This window comes from Danio rerio, chromosome 18 (assembly GCF_049306965.1).
Source record: "Danio rerio strain Tuebingen ecotype United States chromosome 18, GRCz12tu, whole genome shotgun sequence".
NCBI classification, from domain to species: Eukaryota; Metazoa; Chordata; class Actinopteri; order Cypriniformes; family Danionidae; genus Danio; species Danio rerio.
In genome coordinates this window covers 12922501-12945331 of record NC_133193.1, presented here as the reverse complement: position 1 = coordinate 12945331, position 22831 = coordinate 12922501, and the positions used below count along the sequence as shown (strand labels likewise).

The 22831-nt window shown below is 33.9% G+C and overlaps 1 protein-coding gene across 1 annotated transcript in view; it reads left to right on the top strand.

The window, feature by feature from the left end:
- Positions 1–677: 677 nt before the first annotated feature.
- The window catches only part of cracr2aa (calcium release activated channel regulator 2Aa), a 39546-nt gene continuing 17392 nt past the window's right edge, over positions 678–22831 (top strand). The window contains exons 1-8 of the mRNA XM_002667568.8: positions 678–947; positions 8840–9091; positions 13660–13771; positions 13873–14062; positions 15627–15773; positions 16713–16803; positions 18813–18908; positions 21160–21347. Coding sequence (XP_002667614.6) covers positions 8915–9091; positions 13660–13771; positions 13873–14062; positions 15627–15773; positions 16713–16803; positions 18813–18908; positions 21160–21347 — 1001 coding nt within the window. The 5' untranslated portion in view covers positions 678–947; positions 8840–8914. The remainder of the gene's footprint in view (positions 948–8839; positions 9092–13659; positions 13772–13872; positions 14063–15626; positions 15774–16712; positions 16804–18812; positions 18909–21159; positions 21348–22831) is intronic.

Below are 22831 nucleotides of genomic sequence, written 5' to 3'. Positions count from 1 at the left end.
AATTAATATTATCATTATTATATTTTATATTGTTATTCTTTTATTTAATTGAATGATTTTTAAACGTAAGTGGTAATATTCTTTTCTAATAATCTGTTAATAATGTTAAATATATAATAATGTTAAATCTATATTTTTTTCATTTAGGTATGATTTTTTTTTACAGTATTTCATTTAGTTGTTTGTTTGTATCTTTAATCAGAAACACATTTAGCTTCAGGGTTAAAATAAATAATCCCAGAAAAGAGCTTATTTCCACATTGCAGAATATGGTCTATACTAAATATTGTGTGTGTGATCTTTGTATAATTGTGAAGGTGTTGCAGGAGGCCAGCAAAACAAAGTAGTTAGAATTCTTTAAGGGTTTCTTTAAAAATCACTCCAACCTTTCCATAACAGCAAATAAAGTTTCATTAAATGCCCTCTCTCAAAGCGAATGACTTTTTTCTTCCATTTACTAAGTATACAGTATGAATTAATATGTATAAACGTTTGTAACATAATTTTAGTGCCAATGTAAAAAGTCTGCAAAGTTAGAGTCAATAGCCAGGTTTCTAATCTAACATAAAGCAAATCGTAAAAAAGCTAAACAAAAACACTACTTCGCCAAGCTATTTATCAAAACTTCCGCGTGCGTGCCTCGGTCGCTATAGTAACAGACGGATGCAGGTGCACGTGGACGCGAGTTCCTCCCTGTGAACGCGCAGCACCGAGTGTTTTATCAAACTTGTCGTCAGCTTTCTGGACTCATGTTCCTCAAACGCGATTAAATTCAAGCCCTTCTGCACGGTCAAATAGACTTAATCATTCGTCTTAGCTTGCTGGATATCTGTGTAACTACCGTCACTTCAAAACTAAAAGTGTCGCTCTTAAAATACGTTTTAACAAGATATTAGCGCTTCATGGGTGGACTCCATGAAGTAACACCAGCTGCTGTCTGTTTAAAGGTACGTTTTTTGTTTGCTAGTTTGCTCTGTGTTAACTTGACTATCTCTCTGTTAACGTTATGTGTTCCTTTCGCAACTGTGAACAGGAAGTGTGAAATAAGTGTGTGAAGGAATCTCCTATCAAGAGGAGGAAACAAGTGTTCCCCTTTTCTTTTCTTTTTTTCTCTTGTAAGTTGCTGATTGTTTTCGTGTAGTTCATTACTTTTTCTGTTCACTGTGGCTAACCCCGTAACAGCGTTTAACACTTTTGACCTATGTGATGGATATAACCAGTACAATTACATATTTCTAAGTTGCACAATTTTTTATTGTTTTTGTTAATTCTGAAACTTTAATCTCTATTTTAAAGTTGTATTAACTAAGTGAAACGGCATTATCATTAGCTACTGTAGGTTATGTTTAGCTGGACTGACTAGAAATGCTTCCCATTGAGTCTCGCTCGGTATGCTGTTTGCACAGTGCTTTGTTAAGTATATATTGACACACAAACAATATGTGGATGTCTATAATGATCAAAAGTACAATAGTGTGTAAAAACCACATTCTCCTATATATTTATGGTTCAGAAGTTGTCCATGCACCTAAACTGTTTGAAGTTTTTGTCAGCCTACACTGTTCTGACATGGGCGGATAGATAAAGGTATCATGCAAAGCAGTTTAGTGATAATCCTTTAGAATAAGTTTAAAGAGTGATGCTTAAATGCATGTCAAAATAACCAGGATCAAGTTACTTTTTGCCAGAAATTTGATAAAGAATGTTTAATAAAGAATTTAATAAAAATGCAATGATGTACCTGACAAGAAAGCATCTGTTGCATACTTTACGTTACCATACAAAAGAATTTTAAGAATTCAACAAAGAATTTTTGTGAAATGTCCTGGTAAATGTTTGTTATTAATGGTTTTCACAAATAAATAAATAAATAAAAATAAAAATTAAAGGCAAAACAGTTTCAGCAGTGATAATAAGTATTTTTCTCCAAATCTATAGCGCTGGGGAAATATAATGTTTCTATATGCAATCAGCTGACTGAATAACTGTAATATAATTGCACCGTTGGGTGTGATGGATGGTATTGTAGTGCTTTCCTTCATTAGAACTGTAAAGTATGCAATCTTTGTCTGATTATCATATAGAGCTGTTTCAAACCTGTACTTTTGTGATTCAGCTTGTAGCTGATTGGTTTGAGGCAAGCTTAAACAAAATTTGCATTAAGTAATTAATTTTTATTCATTCTTTTATTTATTTATGAAAAAAGGATAATAATTGAAATGTTATCAGTGAGATTATGTACTGCATCTCAACTTTGGCTGTTTCTCAATTCCAAGATTGTAGAGAACGGACTTGCGTTCTTGTGGAGAACGGTCTTGCCAGGTGTCTTCGGAAAATGAACTCTAGAGACCACGAGAACAGAGAATGCGTCCTGTGAGAAATGAGATTCTGCGTTCTTACTGATGGTCACATGACCTTCACGCATTTTTAATGGAAAATTATTTAAACATCACAGCTTTCATACAATGATTTATTGTTTTTCCCCTTTTCTATGTATAAAGACTTTACAAATATACATTGCACAATATAAATAAAACTGATTTTATTAAGAATTTCAGAAAATAAACACCTCAATGTGTTTATGCCTTTATTAATTTTTATAGTGATGTATATATTTACCTTTTTATTTAGGGAACTTCTGAGATAAATAATTTTTATCTCTGAACTTTAATAACAAACCTATATAAAAATTATGCGCTTCCCACCTCCAGTCGCAATGACTTCTGGGACTTCTAGAGCGAGTTCGGTGCTCAAGTCTGCATCCGGGAAGTTTCACACGTCCTCCGTTTTTTCGGTCTTGAGTATTGGAAATGAACTTTGGCAGTTGATGATGATGTTACACGAAAACATGAAGATGCAAGAAGACTGAAAACGCAAACAGCCTCTGTGTCTTAGATTTTTAGCATTAACCTAAACTTCAAGTTACACTTTATTTTGTATGCTTTATGCACGTATATATATATATATATATATATATATATATATATATATATATATATATATATTAGGGGTGTAACGATACACTCAGCTCACGCTACAATGTGTATCATGATATAATGTTCACGATTCTATATGTATCACGATATTTGGAATAAAAATTTAAAATTAAACTGAAATGCAAATTTTGTTTAAAAAAAAATTTAATTACCAAGTAAACAATTTTTTAGGTATTTTTTTTGTTTCAACTTGTTAAACTGAACCTTCTTTAAGAAAATAAATTAAACAGGCCTGTCTCTGGAAAATAAAACAATTAAAAAACTTCTTATAAAATATTATCGAAATGACAGAGACAAAATTAAGGAACAATTTAAGTAAAAGTGCAAAAAAACAGCTTTCTATTTAATTGAATTTAACAGTAAAAGCTTAAGGCTTTGCTTGGTCACTTGCGTTTTTTGTGTGCAAAAAAAAAACAAATCCACATTTCTAGGTAATCAGCAGTTCTATAAGATAATCCTGAACTTATGTGTATCTGTCTGAGAGGTTTCATGGATGGCTGTCTTCATGTTGGGCATGATGAGTGACAGGGTGGCCGTCTTTTCATTACACAGGACAGTCGTTCTCTTTTTAGCGGTTTAGGCAGGTTTACTATTTCTTCGGCGTCGCTGATGTCGGTGTTATCAAGTGTATCATGTTGACGTTCATTTTTGTGTACCTCTGTACTCAAAAGAGTTCATGCTTGTCGTAATCATAACTCTAAAATGCGATATGGATATTTAAATAATGTGCACGCTTTCGGTTTCATTTCCACTGCTGTTCATACTTCCCACGCGGCTTTTAAACGCGTGGGAAACTGTTCCACAAACTGAATGTTGTGTACTACTTTATTACCTGTTAGTCACAACCTGCAGGTTCTGTTCACTGAAGCAGATGCGCGCGTGTATCATAGTCCGCCCTCTGCAGTAACAGCTCACGGTCAGCTCACGTCATGTGTGATTTTGCGGCCGCCAATACATTATTATATGAAGACAGAATGATATTTTAGGGTGAATTGTACCTTATAAATACAGTATGTGACTCTTTCAGCACCATTAGGAAGTATCCATGTCGCTGTGCAAAGTATGTAATCACTGTGAAGACTTTAAAACTTAGGCTGTTTGACCCAGTATGCGTGTCAAAAAGCGGACGAGTCTAAAGCAATGACTGTACAACCGAAATGTTGCCAGACGTCTGATGTAGAGAGGATGGGCCATCCTCTTTTTCAACTCCATTCATCTTGGTCTCCTAACATTACTGCTGCTGCAATCTGAACTCACGTGCGACAGCAGGTGGAACGTAGCTCACGTGCAAACAGCCCAACTAATAAGAGAAATTGGACGTCATATCGTAATCAAATCGTCATAACGCCACGATACATATTGTGACATTTTTGCATCGCAATAAATCATACAACGATAAATCGTTACACCCCTAATATATATATATATATATATATATATATATATATATATATATATATATATATATATATATATATATATATATATATATATATATATAACCATTAGCAACTGACAGACCTGTTTTAGAAAGAAATCCATAATCTTATAAGTAAGCTAGAAGCTTCTCCAGTCAATACCCAAAAGGAAATGCACCTCTCTACTCATATTTAAGGCATGGCTTTCAGGTTTCATCAATCCTATCAACTGCTAACTTGTGGTCACTGCACAAATATCGCCAGTATTTAGCTAAATAAGGTAGACATGCTTTTCCAAGTTTCAGTCTACTAGATTCTTTTTTTTTATCCCTCCACATGTTTTCATTCACCCTGATGAAATTCAGACATCAAATGCATCTGCAACCCCTTCAAACGAGTTTGATCTGATTAAGTTTCATTTGAAAACTGTGGGAAAAACCATTTTGTAGTAAATGGATTGATTAAGTACAGTCCTAAATGCAAGCAAAACCTCAAAAACCCTGCTATTTTTCACTGCAAATATGTTTTCCCATCTTAATTTCCTTTATCATTTCAATATCCCATAATAAGTAGGTAACTTTTCTTCTCTAAAATTCACAAAAAAATAATATCATGCTATTCAAACAAAGCCCAGTTTTGCTTGTCGCTGCTTGAATGACAGTGTATAGGAAAAACAAATATCCAGTCAGGAAGGTACAGATAACATATCATGAGGTTTTAAACAAGTGCAGAGTTGTGAAGGATAAACCTGATAAGCATAAGTTGTTATGGTCTGACATTTTGTTTTTTATGCCTAATGGTACTCTGTATACCTTTCTTACTCTTGTATTTCAACTAAAACCATTTACTAACACATTTTCAGCAGGAATACAAAGTAATATTCAAGCTGACAGTAATAAAAAAATGCTTAAATTATATCAAAAACTCTACCAAGACATCAAGGTTCAAGCATTTTAATCATGTCTCATTTTCTGCCTCATTTAAGTACCTTACAAGCATCAGTTTTTGTTTGGTCTAAATTCTATTAAGGTACAATCTTGCTTCTGTTGGTTTCTTTACAATTTTATGTTTCAAATTTGAATCACACCTTTGTGGTTGTGAAGATATTTTTGCTATGTTGACAAATAGCATATTGGTATAGAGTGTGGTCATAAGGAGATAAACCTGGTCAGCAACAGTACCCAGTTTGACTGTGTCATTTAAACAATGCTCAAGTGGTACTGAGTGGTCCAAAGTGTGCCAAGAACATTTCTCGCACACCATTACACCAACCGCAGCCTGAACTTTTGATGGTAGGACTTTTGAACTGTTTGGTAGGATGAATCCATTCTTTCATGTTGTTTCAAAGGCCCTTTAAGGCAAGTCATTTCACTCGGTGGCCATGTATTCTGTCTGGTTGGGGAAACGTGAAATTCTCCAAAACTGTTTGCCAAGCTTGTGGTACAATTTTATATTAGGAATCTCCAATAAAATTAAACAACTCTCTCTTTAGTTTAATTTCCAAACGTCCAAATCACACAAAATCTGCAGAAACTCACGTCTGGTCTAAGCCCCTTCTCTAGAGTATTATCAGTATATAGCGATCGATGATTGGCTCCTGTACTAGAAGGCAGGCTTTTCTCACCATATAGTGATTGATGATTGGCTCCTGTACTAGTAGGCGGGGCTTTATTCACTATATTGATAGTTACACTTTTCCCTATTCAAAAGGATACGAGTGACATGTCTTGTGTATTCTATAGTCTATGATATTGCCAGCAACTAGCTCTCTGCTAGGACCTAAAAATGCCTGAGTATTTAAAAATAGATAATGTAAGCTTTATCTTCATTTAGGTGAAGAAAATGTAGGGGCATCCAGACTCTAATTTTTAGATTCCAGGTGTAGATAAATTTGTGTTTCGTCTGCGTAACTATGAAACGAGACACTACATTTCCAAAACTTGACCCCAGGGGAAGCATGTACAAGGAGAGTAAAATTGAGGTGAGAATAGAGCCCTGGGGGACACCACATGCATTAATTATTTGCTAAATACAAATAAAATTTTATTAAAAATACTTATTGTCTAATTAGGGTGACACAGTGGCGCAGTGGGTAGAGCTGTCGCCTCACAGCAAGAAGGTCGCTGGTTCGAGCCTCACCTGGATCAGTTGGCATTTCTGTTTGGAATTTGTTGTAGGTGTAGGTTTCCTACCGGTGCTCTGGTTTCCCTCATAGTCCATAGACATGTGCTGTAGGTGAATTAGGTAAGCTAAATTCTGCGTTGTGTATATGTGCATGTCCTGGTCCTCAAGGTTGGGGGTTGAGCATAGGGCTAACAACACACCTCATAAAAAATTTGATGTTACGAAACACCAATATGGTGTGGCTAAATATCAACAATAAAAATGGCCTTGGGAGCTAGTACGTATTTGTCTTATTGACCTCAAACCTTTGAATGGTATAATGTACGTCAGTGGTGGATTTAGGCATGGGCAATATGGGCGATCGCCCAGGGCGGCATCTTGCTGGGGGTGGCATGGGGAAACAAAAAAAAAGTGCCCCCAGCTTTGAGATTAGATTTACTTTATGCAAGTGTACTGAGTGGTTATCCTAGAATAAACTTGTTAGGGGCCAATAACAATTCAATCAACATCTTAAGTTTGGTATTCTTTATGTGTAACTGAAACAATGCTGGTGAAAATAAATTGACGCATGTACGCAGAAAGCCATTACTGCGCGCTTCACACACACTGATCCTGATCCCGATTGTTTACATGCATGCTAATATTCTTCGACATGGAGGTCGACAAAACTAAAGTCTATATAATATAATGATGATGTTACTTTGACTAAGTATGACTATGAAGCAGAAATGAGGAATAATCGGTCAGGGAAGTAGACTTCATAACATCAATTCTAGGCCATGAGACGGGTCTAAGACAACAGATGATTCTTTATCATTCATTTATTCATTCATTCATTTTCTTTTCCGCTTAGTCCCTTTAGTAATCTGGGGTCGCCACAGCAGAATGAGCCGCCAACCTTTCCAGCATAGTTTTACGCAGCAGATGCCCTTCCATCCGCCACCCACCACTGGGAAATCCCATACACACTCAATTACACACATACACTACGGCTAAATTTAGCCCACCCAATTCACCTGTAGCGCATGTCTTTGGACTGTGGGGGAAACCAGAGCACACAGAGGAAACACACACGAACACGGGAAGAACATGCAAACTCCACATAGAAATGTCAACTGACCCAGCCAAGGCGCGAATGAGCAACCTTCTTGCTGTGTGGTTGTTGTGCTACCCACTGTGCCACCGTCTCGACCACAGATAATTCTATAAAACATCTTTTTTTTATTCTATATACATAGAATATTGTTCCAGTAGTGTCCTTACATTGTTGTTCAGTTACATTTAGGATTGATTTCTGTTATTGTTTTAGAATAATAGTTGAATAATAATTATAAAAATAATAGACAAATTGTTACATTTATTGAAAAAAAATATATATACATATATATATATATATATTTAAATGTATTTATAATAATTATTTTAAATGTATATATTTAAAATATATATTTAAATATTTTATATATATATATATATATAAAATCAACCACAGTGTCTTTATTTCTTGGGGGATGGGGAGGTGGATGTTTGTGGTGGTTTCGCCCTGGGTGCTATTTAAACTATAACCTCCACCTATGTATGTAGGCATAATGCATATGCAGTACTTTACATGTAACGGAAAACAAATCCTATAGTTGTTTTTTTTTTTTTGCTCTTTTTCACAGCAGTTTTTTTTCTCATTGGTTTTCTCTCTTTAAAAGGATAGAAATGAAAATGATGTCTTTATTTCTTTATTTACTTCCTTTACTTGTTCCAAACCTGTTTGTTACATTGTGTTCAACAGAAGAAAGAATAAAAAAAAAAAACAGCCATTGACTTCCACAGTATTTTTTTTTCCACATTTAATCACAGGATTTTCCCAACATTTTTCAGAATATTTTGTTTTGTGCTCAACAGAAGAAAGGAATTCCTAAAAGTTTAGAAGCACGTGATAGTGATTAAATGGTGAGAAAATGTTCACTTAAAGGTGAATTATGCCTCTTATATAAATAGCTGAAAAGAACCAATTTGACAATTCAGCTGTGACACTTAAGCTGTAAATGCAGCAATGCTTTCTCTCAATTCAACAAATGAACAGTTTATGACCATTTGTACTCGAAAAATTGTCTTTCTGGATATTCACCTTGACGCTTTATTTCTGTCACCCATTTAAAAAACCTAATTCTTTTCGTGTCCATCTCTGTGCTCTCGTTGGCTAATTAAAGAGGTGGTTGCTAAGAGATGGTGCTCGGCGCCACTCGAAAAGGGAGTGATGTGGTGTAACTCTAAAGCTTTGTTCTCTCTCTCTACTATTCTTTCAAGGGCTGACCCATGTGAGGAAGGAGTTTACACACACACAAACACACACACACTCACACATACACACACACATACAGCATGGCATCTTTCACCAGCACCTGCGGCTCAAAGGTGGATCGAGGGTCCCATCATAGAGGAGACAGCAAGGGGACGCCCAGTGAGAGTGATTGCAGTGCTGTGATTGAGAAGACCAGAGAGTTCTTCCAGATTTGTGACGTTGAGGGCAAAGGCTTTATTACGCGACGAGACATGCAGGTATGTATTCTGGGAAGCAATCAAACTTAGTGTTCATGTGGTTTGTGGTGAGGCCTGAAGGTTATCTGCAAAGAAGAATGAAAAGCAAAAAGTCATGTGGTTTTCATTCTTTCAGCTTCAGACCATGAAGTAATTGAATGGATTTGTGTTTAGTTGCAACATAATATAGACAGCAAAAATTAATTCCCAAGCCTGTAAAATCATTGAATCTGCTCTCCATTATTAAACTGTTCTCCAATATTTCATCAGCTTGACAATGCTCTGTAGTAGTCCATTTTAGTTCAATACAGTGTATTTCAACGTTGTATGGATTAATAAAAATATTATTTCAATATTATATTTAAATTTATGAATTTTTATATAAATTATAATTTATATATATCTTTTAATTGTGGATAAAAGATAAAAAGTGATTTTCAAACATCAAAAACAAAATATAATGATTTAAAAATATTTTATTTTAAATAATATTTTATGTATGCATGCTTGTATGGTCTGCTATACATTTTTACCATGGTTTTTAAAATAGTTTAAATTATTTGTATTTGCCCTCTTTATTTTTTTATTTATTTATTTATTTAAATATTAATAATAATAATAATAATAATAATTAATAATATTAATATTATTATTTACCAAAAATGGCCGAATACTCAGTGTTTTTAAAAAAATATATATTTAGAATTGTATTTTTTTAATATTATGTTTATAAATATATTTATAAATTGTCATTTATGAACATTTACTTATAGGTAAAAAATAAAAAAGGCTTTTTAAGCATCAAAAATTATTTTTTAACTTTTTGGATGTGCCCTCTAGATTTATTTTTTATTTTTGTTTTAATTATTACTTTTATTATTATATTATTATTATTATTTTATTTTATTTTTTTTACCAAAAGTGATCTGCTTTGGAGTTTTACCATGTTTTTTTTTAAATAGTTTAAATGATTCTTAAATTGTTCTTGGATGTGCCCTATTTATTTATTTATTTATTACTTTTATTTTGTTATAATAATAATAATAATAATAATAATAATTATTATTATTATTATTATTATTATTATTATTATTTATTATTATTATTATTATTTACCAAAATGATCTGCTATACAGTTTTACTATTTTTTTTTTAAATGGTTTAAAACATTTTTTTTCGTATATGCCCTCGTATATTATTTATTGTTTTTCGAATATAATGATAATAATAATAATAATAATAATTATTATTATTATTATTATTGTTTGTTTTTTTATTCACCAAAAGAGTCTGCTTTACAGTTTTACCATGTTTTTAAAATAGTTTAAAATGTAACAATTTTAGTATGATCACATTCTTACATTTCTTTTTCATAAAACCTATTTCTAAATTCCAAAAATATATTTAACAATTTTAAGTAGACACTTAACTTACATTTAATATGCTTTGAATCTCGATATATTTGCTTTACAGACACCAAATGTATTATTACAAATTTGTATTATTAATTTATTCATTCTTTCTTTCATTCATTTTCTTTGGCTTAGTCCCTTTATTTTTCAGAGGTCGCCACAGCGGAGTGAACCGCCAACATATCCAGCATATGATTTACGCAGCAGATGCCCTTCCGGGCACAACCCAGTACTAGGAAACATCCAAACACACTCATTCTTACGCACACACTACGGTCATTTTAGTGTATTCAATTCACCTATAGCGCATGTCTTTGGACTGTGGGGGAAGCCGGAGTGGCCAGAGGAAACCCACATCAACACGGGGAGAACATGCAAACTCCACACAGAAATGCCAACTGACCCAGCCGGGACTTGAACAAGCGACCTTCTTGCTGTGAGGTGACAGTGCTAACCACTGAGCCACCGGTCGCCTGTAATATTATAATTTTTTTTTACTTATCTAGAAATCACTCTAGAATCAGAAATAATCAGTGTTTGACATCCATAAATATTATTTAGATTTATTAATGTGAATTTTTGGGTGAGGAGCTCGTGAGACCGTCCAGGAATTGTGGTGGGTGTTTTGAGACCTCCCTTTCATTTGTATTATTGTGCAGATTCAATCACCTCTTAGATTTTGCATTCATTGTACAGGTTTCCTTTGAAGTCTCCCTCACGGGCCTTTCTCTAAAGAGCCTCTTTTAAAAGCATGACGCCTTTGATCCAGTGTCTGTGGAAAATGCATGAATAAACATTGCTTCCTCATCTTTATTTAAATGATGCATTTTATTATTTCAACGGACATCGCAAATCCATACGCATTTCAATCATTCTATTAAATGTTTGTGGATATACTATGACAAAACATTTACATCTTTTGTGTACTTTGCTTGCATCAGGATGACACAAAACGCTGATGACATTATTGGGGTTTCACAGAGCTGCTTGTCAACCTCCAAGCTGTCAAAAGAAAAAAAAAAAAGCCACAAGGGGACTTTTATTACTGTTTTTAGGAGCTGTCATATTCGTTTGCAGGGGAACTGGTTAATGGTTCGCATTTTTCAGTCATCTTTATGCAAACATTTTCACACTCCAGTCAACATTTACAATTGACTTTTACAAGTACAGGAAAAGCTAAAATTATTGCTAAACTCACTGGGAGTTATATGTTGAGTTTTACGGGACGGCTAATCCCAGAGAATATCTGTGCAAACGTGTTAGTTTCCCACACAGGGTGTGTTATTTGCTTTCCAAGAATAGTAACACACTTACTGTGTGTTAACTGGGTTGATCACTGACATATATGTCATCCTGTGAGATCATAAAGGTGTCAAACGTCAGCCTAGTTTGAGACTTTAATAGTGACACAAAAGTAGCCTGGTAGAGAATTGGGGAATGTGGTTCAGTTTATAGGTTTATAGGGATATTCAGTTCACATGGTGTATGTTGTTTGACAAAACACTCACCGGCCACTTTATTAGGTACATCTTAATAGTGCCCCCTTTTGCCTTTAGAACTGCCTTAATCCTTCATGGCATAGATTCAACAAAGTTCTGGAAATGTTCCTCTGAGATTTAGGTCCATATTGACATGATAGCATCACGCAGTTGCTGGAGATTTATCAGCTGCACATCCATGATGCAAATATCCTATTCCACAGCATCACAAATGTGCTCTATTGGATTGAGATCTGGTGACTGTGGAGGCCATTTGAGTACAGTGAACTCATTGACCTTAAAGTTCGACTTTTTGTGCATTCAGAGATGCTCTTCAGCTTATCTTGGTTGTAGCAAGTGGCTATTTGAGTTGCTGTTGCCTTTCTATCAGCTCCAACTGGCCATTCTCCTTTGAACTCTGGCATCAACAAGGCAATTGCGCCCACAGAACTGCCGCTCACTGGATATCTTCTCTTTTTCTGACCATTCTCTGTAAGCCCTGGTAATGGTTGTACGTGAAAATCCTAGTAGACCAACAGTTTCTGAAATACTCTGAACAGCTCATCTGGCACCAATAACCATTCCCCGTTCAAAGTCACTTAAATCACATTTATTCCCCATTCTGATGCTCAGTTTGATCTGCAGCAGACTGTCTTGACCATGTCTACATGCCTAAATGCATTGAGTTGCTGCCAGTGACTGGCTGATAAGAAATTTGCATTGACGAGCAGTTGGACAGGTGTACCTAATAAAGTGGCCGGTGAGTGTACAGACAAATGACACTCGCGCTGCAAAAATCAAATAAAATCATGGTTTGTTAATTTAAAAGCATGTACTGTGTGATGAAGCCTAATAGACTGGAGAAGAAAATTCCCCAGGGAATCAGATAATATTCCTTTTGAGTTTTTTTATTTATTTATTAATATATTTATAAATATTATTTACACAGTTATAATTATATAGTCAAGTAATATAAAAAAACAAAAAAGTGCTGTTTTCCGAAAAATTATCTCTATTGCTATTACTATAGTGAGTAATTATTGAGAGACTTACATTTTAGACACAATATTTTTTGAATATATTTTTTTTTCCACCAAAGCATTTATTGCCTCTGAGAATACTGCAGAATCCTATTTGATTCTAGATGAATCTGTGACCCAAGGTATAAACTTAATGCCACCTTCTGTTGGGTTTTAGTTTAATTTATTTGTCCATGACATACCTAAACCACTCAGATAACAGCACTAAAACATGCTTCTGCTACCACAAAATTCAATATATATTTTTGGAAAAGATTAAGAGATGACTTGAAAGCTCTGTTTGGCTGCCTTTAAAAAAAAATAAAATAAAATAAAAATGTGGAGCTTTTTCAAAAACTTTGGTGGACACAGCCTTAAGGCCCAATCACACCAAAAATGATATCTACAGCTTAATCATGTTGTTTACATGCTGCATTTTTGTCACTTTTAAATGCTCAAACTCATTAAAGCAGGGTGATTTCTTATATGCATTCAATATTTGTGAGGAGAATCAACTGAAAAAAAATGTCTGAAAGTTATTTCATCAATATTCTACAGTGTCATTACAGTAAAGTCTTTAATATTACTCTTAAATGTATCATCCTTGATTTGATCTGGCCATTAATGAAAATGTATTATGATTTTCATACATGTCCAATGCTGTTTGTCATGTGTTGTAGAGGTTAAATGGAGAGCTTCCTTTGAGTGCAGATGACCTTGAGAACGTCTTTGACTCTCTGGATGCAGATGCCAATGGATATCTGACCTTTGAAGAGTTTTCCTCTGGCTTCAGTATGCATTTGATTAATCCTTTAGTCCATCAGTTCCTCATTGATATATGTTATATTTTGGATTTCACAAACGTTTCTTATGTATTTTTGTCTACTTTTTAGGCGAGTTTATGTTTGGCCCCAGTGTGGTTCCAGTGGATCCACACGGAGGTGAGGAGCTGGTATCTCGTAAATCTCCAGAAATGCTTTATGAAAGCCAGTGGGAGGAGAGGCTTAGCAGAGGAGAGGATGATGAGGAGAAACATTTCTGCATGCTAATGGAGAATCTGGGGGCGAGCAACATCTTTGAAGAGTGAGTGACTGTCATTCCACACAGGCACATTTACTGGATGTCTAAAGCCGTTTAAAATGGGTCTCATAATTGATCTTCATTTCTACACGATACTAGTTATGTATTTATCTATATTATAGCTGAATTGGTGAATGCAGTAAAAATATAATTACAAATTTGAATAAATTCACAAATGAAAATGATAAATAAATGAATAGATTAGTGAATGGATGGACGGATGGGTGGATGGATAAATGGATGGATAGATGAATGGATGGATAGATGGATAGATGGATGGATCAATAGATAGATAGATGGATGGATCAATAGATAGATGGATGGATAGATAGATTTTTAAATGACATTAAATGTATCTTGTTTTAAATTCGTCTTCCAAGATCTTTGGAAAATAAACTAATTTACAATAAAATACTTTTTCAGGATGTCTGCTGTAAATCATGGTAAAATAGTTAATCACAGTTATTCTTTCTTAAAGCGGAAAACTTTATAATTTCTTCTGCCCAAATGATTTAAATTTGTTTTAAATCTTTCAGTCGCAGGTCTTAAAATCACATCCAAGTAAAAAAATAAAAAATTCTCATTGTTAGATTATAGTTAAAAATCACAATGGCTCCACAAATCGTGCACTGAACTGTTGTCTATGGTAAATTATAATCTCAATTTTACTGCAGATCCTGCGATTTGACCATTGTGAATATGCACATATGTGTGATATTGATGCTGAAATATGCTATATATTGTGTAATCCTCCCTAATACAGGACACATTCTAGTGGAGAAAAAAAAAACAATAAGAGGAAGAAAGAAAACTATTTTGCTCTTTGTACTTGACCATCTTATTCAAATAATTGTAAATTCTACTGTGGGCTTATCATGAAAATGACTAAAGTTGCGTCAAGTAATAGACTGCACATTCCCAAAGGAAAGCATACTTGATTAGATCAGGGGATTTGAATGCAGGTCAATTATTGTCTTCTCGTTGAACATATGGTGAGCTGAGCCACTGAGTTTTAGTAACGCATGACCGGATGCACTTTCAGCAAACTACCGCCACTCCTAAAAGGCAAACGGTGATGGTGGAAGACATCAATTATAAAAGTTCATCCTTCTGACTGACTGTAATCCTTGTGTACGGTTATTGCCTTTTCAAAGGCGAACTGACAGTTTGCATTAGACTCTGAATGCATCTCATATAAAGTGATCACTATTTTGACATATAATAAAAACAGTCTTTTCATTTATTTATTTTTTGAGTCGTGATGTGTAATTTTGATTTTCTCTCAGGAGAACTATAGCTAGTGCAAGCTTTTCTCTTCTGCAGAAATGTCTGTAAATAGCATAGTCGTGATTCTGAAATTCTGTTGCTAAGAGCAAGGTTACTGGTCTGAAAACATTATTGAGTTTTGAACATCTATAAAGGTATTTACCAATGGTTGCAAACATTTAATATAGTTCAGTCCTTGGTGGAGCTTGTTGGTGGAGTGTGATGCATTATACAAAGACCACAAAGTCTATATCATGCAGTAATTTGGAAGGTGATACTGAATGATGCTGTGATGTTTCAGCCCAGAAGAGGTGCGGAGTCTTTGGGTTCAGCTCAGAAGAGACGAGCCTCACCTCCTTTCCAACTTTGAGGAGTTTCTCACCAGAGTCACTTATCAGATTAAAGAAGCCAACCAGGAGAAGAAGGAGATGGAGACGGCCCTTAAAAGGTTAGATGTCAATTTAGCACTTTCAGACCTGCATTTTAATAGGAATTACATTTTTGTAGACAAGAATGTATGGGAAGCATACCATACATGAAAATGTTTATTATTTTAACACCTTTTTTATTATTTTACTACTTTTATTTAAGACTGGTGGATTAAAATCTGTAAAAAACTTACAGTGATTTATAGTTGTTACATCCTGTGAGGATTACGAACCAGGAATGCTTGTAGAGGGTTCTCAAAGTATGGTAAAACGAGGGGAAAAAAACACACACACACGCACACAAAAATGATGGCACAACTCGCTGATGTAACGAGCAAAGTGATGGTTTATTTAAAGTGTACGAGAGTGAAAACCAAAATACCCCAGAAACTCGGCAAATTAACTAATAACTTAAAAATAAAAGAAGAAATAAACAGCAAACAAACCGTATATGGTCAGTTAATCTGGTGAGCAAGCGAGCTACTTTGGTGCCGTTAGCGATTTGTGACTTGTCTCTATATATTAGTGTGATTGTCCATATATAGTTTGTTTGCTGATTTGCACATGGCATAAGGGTTAATGTTTGATTACTAAATGTATTCCTATGTAATTGCAATGGAAAGCATTTACCATGGCTTGATAGTCTTGTCTAGTTCTAAATGGTGAAGATGCATATTTGTAACATGCCAGTCTGACCCAACAGTAATCGCATCATGATTTTGATGTGATTTATTTGTTTTTTGTTCATTATGCTCTGCTTCTTCTCCTAGAAGAGTGCTGTGTCTGCTTTTGTCAACTGATTTGTCATATTGTCTTCTAGTAAACTGAAATGATTTAACAAATGATAGAAAATGAATGCTCTTGGAATGACGTCTGTTCCACCAGCTGAATGGTTTTTAATGCTTTGAAATGACCAAATGACTTAAGAGCCTTTTAAGTGATCGTGACGTCTTTCATAGGAAATCGGCTACACATGACGATGAAATCCAGAGGCTTTATGAAGAAATGGAGCAACAGATCAAGAATGAGAAAGACAGGATACTCTTAGAGGTAAAGCTGTTAATGCTATAGTAAGGGTGTAGGAAATGTAAAGGAAAGCTATAAAATAGAAAAAATGCTTAGTTGTTGCTTGTTTCTACAGTGTGGGCAAACACTGTAATAATAAATGTTCCATATTTTACTGCCTTTCATGGCTAATTCATTTACTATTGATGCAGTGAATATAAAATCCTACAGTATCTACTATTGTTTATTTAGAGTTTTCATCATGACATTCATCGTGGAACTACAGATTTTCATAGGCATTAAAGAGCCCCTATTTTGCATTATAAAAGGTCAAAGTTTTGGTTTTGGGGGTCTCTAACAACAGGCTGATATGCATGCTAAGGTCAAAAAACACTTTCATTGTCTTATATTATGCATTTATTATCACCTAATTATCCTAACAACGGGATAATTTGTTCAGCGATTCATTTGTTCCCAAACCCATCCTTTGCATGAGGCTTAATGTGCTTTGATTGATTCGATGACCTAATCTGTTGTGACCGGTCGACTGGGTTCAGCGCAAGACAGAAAGAAATGCCCACCATGGCTATGAAGTAGCAGAGAGTATGTGAGATAAAGCAATGCAGTTAAACACAAGTATATTACCTTACTCTTAACGCTAACCCCAAGTAAGTATAATGACACACATTCATTATTAATCCACACAGTGGCAAAAGTTGAACTATTTTGAGAACTGACCGTGCCAAGCGTGTGAGGAACAGCTGGTGGTGGCCATAGTAAAGACTAACAGCAGATGATCGCGAGTTCAGAAACTCATTTAAATCGGTTAAGGAAGAAGCACGCGTCACGTTTTCAATGTGGTATATTTGAATAGCCCATAAATATTTAACCTGAGAGATACCGGCAAATCCCATATTGCAGCGTAGGTTATTGTGTCAAAAATCTGAAAAATGACAGGAACAAACATGGCACTAGTTTGGCTATACTGTGGTATTGTGAAAATTAACCGTTTATTACCAGCAGCCGAATCTCCATCTGTCTGTTACTGTCATAATCAATCCCGTGATTCCCCGTGCTCCGCTAGTGTCTGAATGGAAAGGCGCATTCACATTTTACCAGAACTGGTCCTACAAATTTGGTGATGTACTGTGTCAACGTCGGTGCATTCGGGCAAAAGATCTGGACCCAACACGATTAATTTATTATATCTCTCTCTCTCTCTCTCTCTCTCTCTCTCTCTCTCTCTATATATATATATATATATATATATATATATATATATATATATATATATATATATATATATATATATATATATATATATATATATTTTTTTTTTTTTTTTTTTTTTTAAATTATATTTCATTAAAGAATCAATAATTTCAAATACTGTACAGCACTTTCAGATTTAAACCTCAGCTGGATGTTTCATTCACTTAGTGCTGTGTTACACACTGCATAAAAGATCCTTTTCAAAAACCCATAATCGGAGCTCTTTAAATATTGACTAGTTACATTTCACCCTACCTGTATATAAATGTGTTTCCAGCTGTGTTATTGCAAAATAGGCATATTCAGTATGCACTCATATTAAGTATTTTAAGAGCAAATGGACACTTAAATCATCTGTGGTTGTTCATGGGAGTGAGTGGAGCTTGCAATAATCTATTATTGGTGGAATATCTGTACAGCATCTAGGTTTTTGCACTAACCTCACTATTAAACAGTTGTTTTTAAAATATGTTAAATTAGTTAAAAAGGATAGCTTCAAAAAAGCAATGAACAGCCTTGAAGCTCACAACAGGTCTGTTTTCAAAGGTTTATAAGTAAAAAAAAAATCTCTGTTGTGAAAGTAAATTTATACATTATTTATTTTTGAGCCTGTTATGATCTAAAAAAACTGGACAAAATATGAACTTTGGTAATTAAAAGTTAACATTACATTTTAATGACTCTTGTAATGCCATGTGAAATTTAAAAATATGTATATTAACACTTTTTATAGTGGAAATTATAGTAAATATTATGGGTCATGTGATCTGTTTGTTTTTCAGGATTCGGAGCGGTTCTTGACTCGCAGTCAGGACATGGAGCATCAGCTTTTATCTAAAGAGAAAGAGCTGGAAATACTTTCTAACAAACAGAAACGGGTGGGTCACACATTTCTTTAAACCAGTATAACTTGTAATTTCTCTACACTATGTGAATAATAGATCATATATAGTGTAACGCAATTAAGGAAATGACTGCCAACTACAATAATGAAAGGTCAAGTAAAGGCTTTAACTTAAAATTAAGATCAAACTCCACCTAGACTACTCTAATATTGTTTAATGATCACCAGGTGTTGTTAATTTGTGGAAAATTGTGTTCAAGGTTCAGAAAACCACATGTGATAGTGCTGACGCATTCAAAAATAGATGCTTTTGTATGAGCACAATGAACAAAACCCAGCTAAGCCTTTCAATGCTAATGAATGAACAGAAAGTAACAGAGTCTTAATGCTTGCTTTTGCTTCTCTCATTACAAGCTTCATTTTCTTCTCTTCTCATCTGTAAACTAAAGGCAAATTAGTTCCTTCATTGTGCTCTTTGGTGCAGTACAAAAGTGATAGAAACCAAATTTTCAGAATTTTTTTTTTGATAGCCAAGATGTGGATTAGAGCAGTTTGTTTGGTTATAGACATGTTATTGTGTCTATTTTAGCAGCATAGCTAAGTGTAAAAGCATGAGTGTAAGAGCCTTCTTATCTCTTCATTCCTCTTATAATGTCAATGTCATAATAACACCTCCAAGGCCATCTCAGTTCTTGATGGTGGTGTAAATAAACATAGCTCATCCAGTATGGCAAGAAATTAATCTATAAAATGTACTAGTATCTACTTTAATGCTACTTAATTTTTTGTGACTTTTCTACAAGTGCTTATTCGGTAACACTTTACAATAAGGTTCATTGGTTAATGCATTTACTAACATGATCTAATCATGAACAACACATGTACAGCATTTATTAATCATAATTGAACATTTACTAATGCATTATTAACATCCAAGTCCATGCTTGTCAACATTAGTTAATACACCATGAGTTAACATGAACTAACAATGAACTACTGTATTTTCATTAACTAATGTTAACTGACATGAACAAATACAGTAGTAAATGTCTTGTTCATTGTTTGTTCATGTTAGTAAATGCATTAATTAACATTAACTAATGAACCTTATTGTAAAGTGACCGCTTATTCTTTATGTAGTATAGTAGTTCTTATACTTTAGGAACTAATGTTTATCTTCTACAATACGGTTTCAACTAAAGACTCATTAGATTCTAGTTATTATTTATTAGATACATGTACATATTCATTAGATATTTGGAAGTATTATATAAGAGGCTTATATCTATTAATTACATACTAGTACTCATACTAGTACTAGTTACATACATACTAGTAATACAAACATAAACATCACATTTATACTGTAACAGCGGAATCAATGCTCAATACATTAGTCAAGCAGAATCTAGCTTTGCCTTCATTTGCTCACTAATATCTCTCCTCTGTCTTCTATGATAGTATGGGGTGACAGTATGTACTTACAAAAAAATCTGATTCATTTAAAACAATTAATTGAAACATTTAGTTTTTTTTTGTAGCTTAGCAATCAATCAATCAAACAAACAAACAGACAGACAAAATGTTACATTTAAATTTGAAATAACAGTCTCTTAACATCCTCATTATTCTCATTCTCTTCTCAGATGGGATGGTGGGCCAAATTCAAGGTTACCATGGGCCAACTTTGGCCATTGAGCCCTAGTTTGGGCATCTCTGTACTAGTCCTTATTACTATAACTTGCATACTATACATAGTATCTAACGAATGCATACTGGTATTCGGTAAATAGATATGAGTACCTAATGAATAATAGCTAATATCTATTTTATAAGTATTAGTATTTAATCAAGAGGTACGTTTTAAAAGCTAGTACTTGCAGACTAGCTAAAGTAGTTAAAAACTAACCACCTGTAGCTAATAAGTAAGTACTATATAAACTACTATTAAAAAGTAAGTTCTAGCAGCGAGACAATACACTGTACAAAATGCAGGGTTCCATGCATTTCATTCATGTTGTCCCCAACGCAAATTCAACACAATAAAGTGGACTGAACATAATCTATTAAGTTGTCCCAAAAAATCTCACTAATTATGCTGTTTTAGCTCATTTTAAATAGGTAGTTTGAACAAACAGCAAAAAATATATATTTTTGAGTTTAGATACTGGTAGGTTTTATTAATTAAATGCTAAAATAGGCTGAAATGTATAATTGTATAGCACCAAGTGTGATTTTAGAGCGTGTTTTGGTTGTTTTAAAATGTTTGGTTGATTTTCCGTCAGCTGGAGCGTCAGTGTCGGGATCTGCTCAGCGAACAGCGGGAGACATCGGTGGAGAATGTCAAACTGAAACGCTATAATGAAGACTTGAGCCGTGAGTTGGACCACACGAGTCAGGAGCTGAGTCTGGCCCAGGAGCAACTCATGCTGTTGCAGGAACAGTCCTCACGCCTACATGAGGAGCGAGAGATGTGAGCGGCATGACATTTACTGTTCTTAACTATGAAATCTTTTAGGAAATAAAGCACAAAGTATTTATTTATGAATACTTGAAGGATGCAAATTTCATCACTAAAGTAGTATGCTTAAGCCATAGCTTGAATAATTGTATGTTTGCTTAATATGTTGAGTAATCAAAAGTAGCATATACTTAGTCGCACCAAAACAAGATTTAAAAAAAAAAGTTATGTATTATATATTTATTTTTTTGAATCTATCTTTTATTAAAATATTAATTAGTATTTATCTAGTTATTTGACATTGCATATTTATTGAGATGTTTATGATCATATGGTTTATTTATTATTTAATTATATGTACAGAAGTTTATTTATGCATACACATTAACAACAAAACATGACTATAAATATTAACATGGTAATAATATAAAACATTGTGTAGCAGTATTACAATGTAGGAAATTTATTTTTCACAGCAGATTTAGAAGAACCAAAAAATGTATAATACAAAAATGTACACAAGCATTTCATTTTGAACATTTACATATTAATTTAGGCTCAAGAATAGTTATGTTTCCATCCAAAAATGTGAATGAATTTTGCGAATATGTGCAAAATTGGATTATTTCATATGTGGGAATAAAATAGTGTTTCCATCCAACGAGATAAATTGAACAAAACCATCTCTTCCTGGTGAACTGGTGCCAAATATCAACATTAAAAACTGAATTTGCTGCAGTAGGAGAAGCTGCGTCAATCTTTTCTTTATTTAATAAATGACTTTATTTACTAAATGCCTCAGAAGGCTATCCTGACATGCAGTGAACGCTCTGGGGCGTTTGAAGGTGTCAGACAGGCGCTTTTGATTGTGGAGGTCATTATTAATATAATAACACTAATACTGAAAGGGTAAAGTGTCTTAGAATGACCAAAACAACATTTCAGATGTTTTACAATCTGCTCAGCCTGCTGGTTTGTCCATTACACGTTTTTATCATCACATGATCTCTTTAAATGCGCATACTGGAATTTGTGCAGCAAAAGTATTTCCATCATAGTTAATGCGCATCTTTTCTTATCGAATAAAAAGTTTATCCAACTCAGTTGCGCATGTTTTTTTATGCACATTTTCAAAATGTGTGCACATTTTATCGTTTCCATCAACCAATTCTTTTTATGCGGTTACGCAAAATGCGCATAAAAACAGGTGGATGAAAAACATAGGTTCTGTGCGTGTATGCTTATGTGTGGGTTTCCTGAATTATATTTTTACAGTCTTGATATTACATATTTAAATATAGGATTTATGATTAGTAAAACAGTAGAGTAGTTGGCGGTTCCTAAACTGAAGGAAAATTAATGATTTTTAAATATGTGATTAATTACAGTTTTAATGCATGTAGCTATGTACTGCTTGTATAATTGGTTTCTCACAATGTCCATTACATTCCAGATACATTAGTACAAATCATTACTATTTGTCCATTGTTATTGCA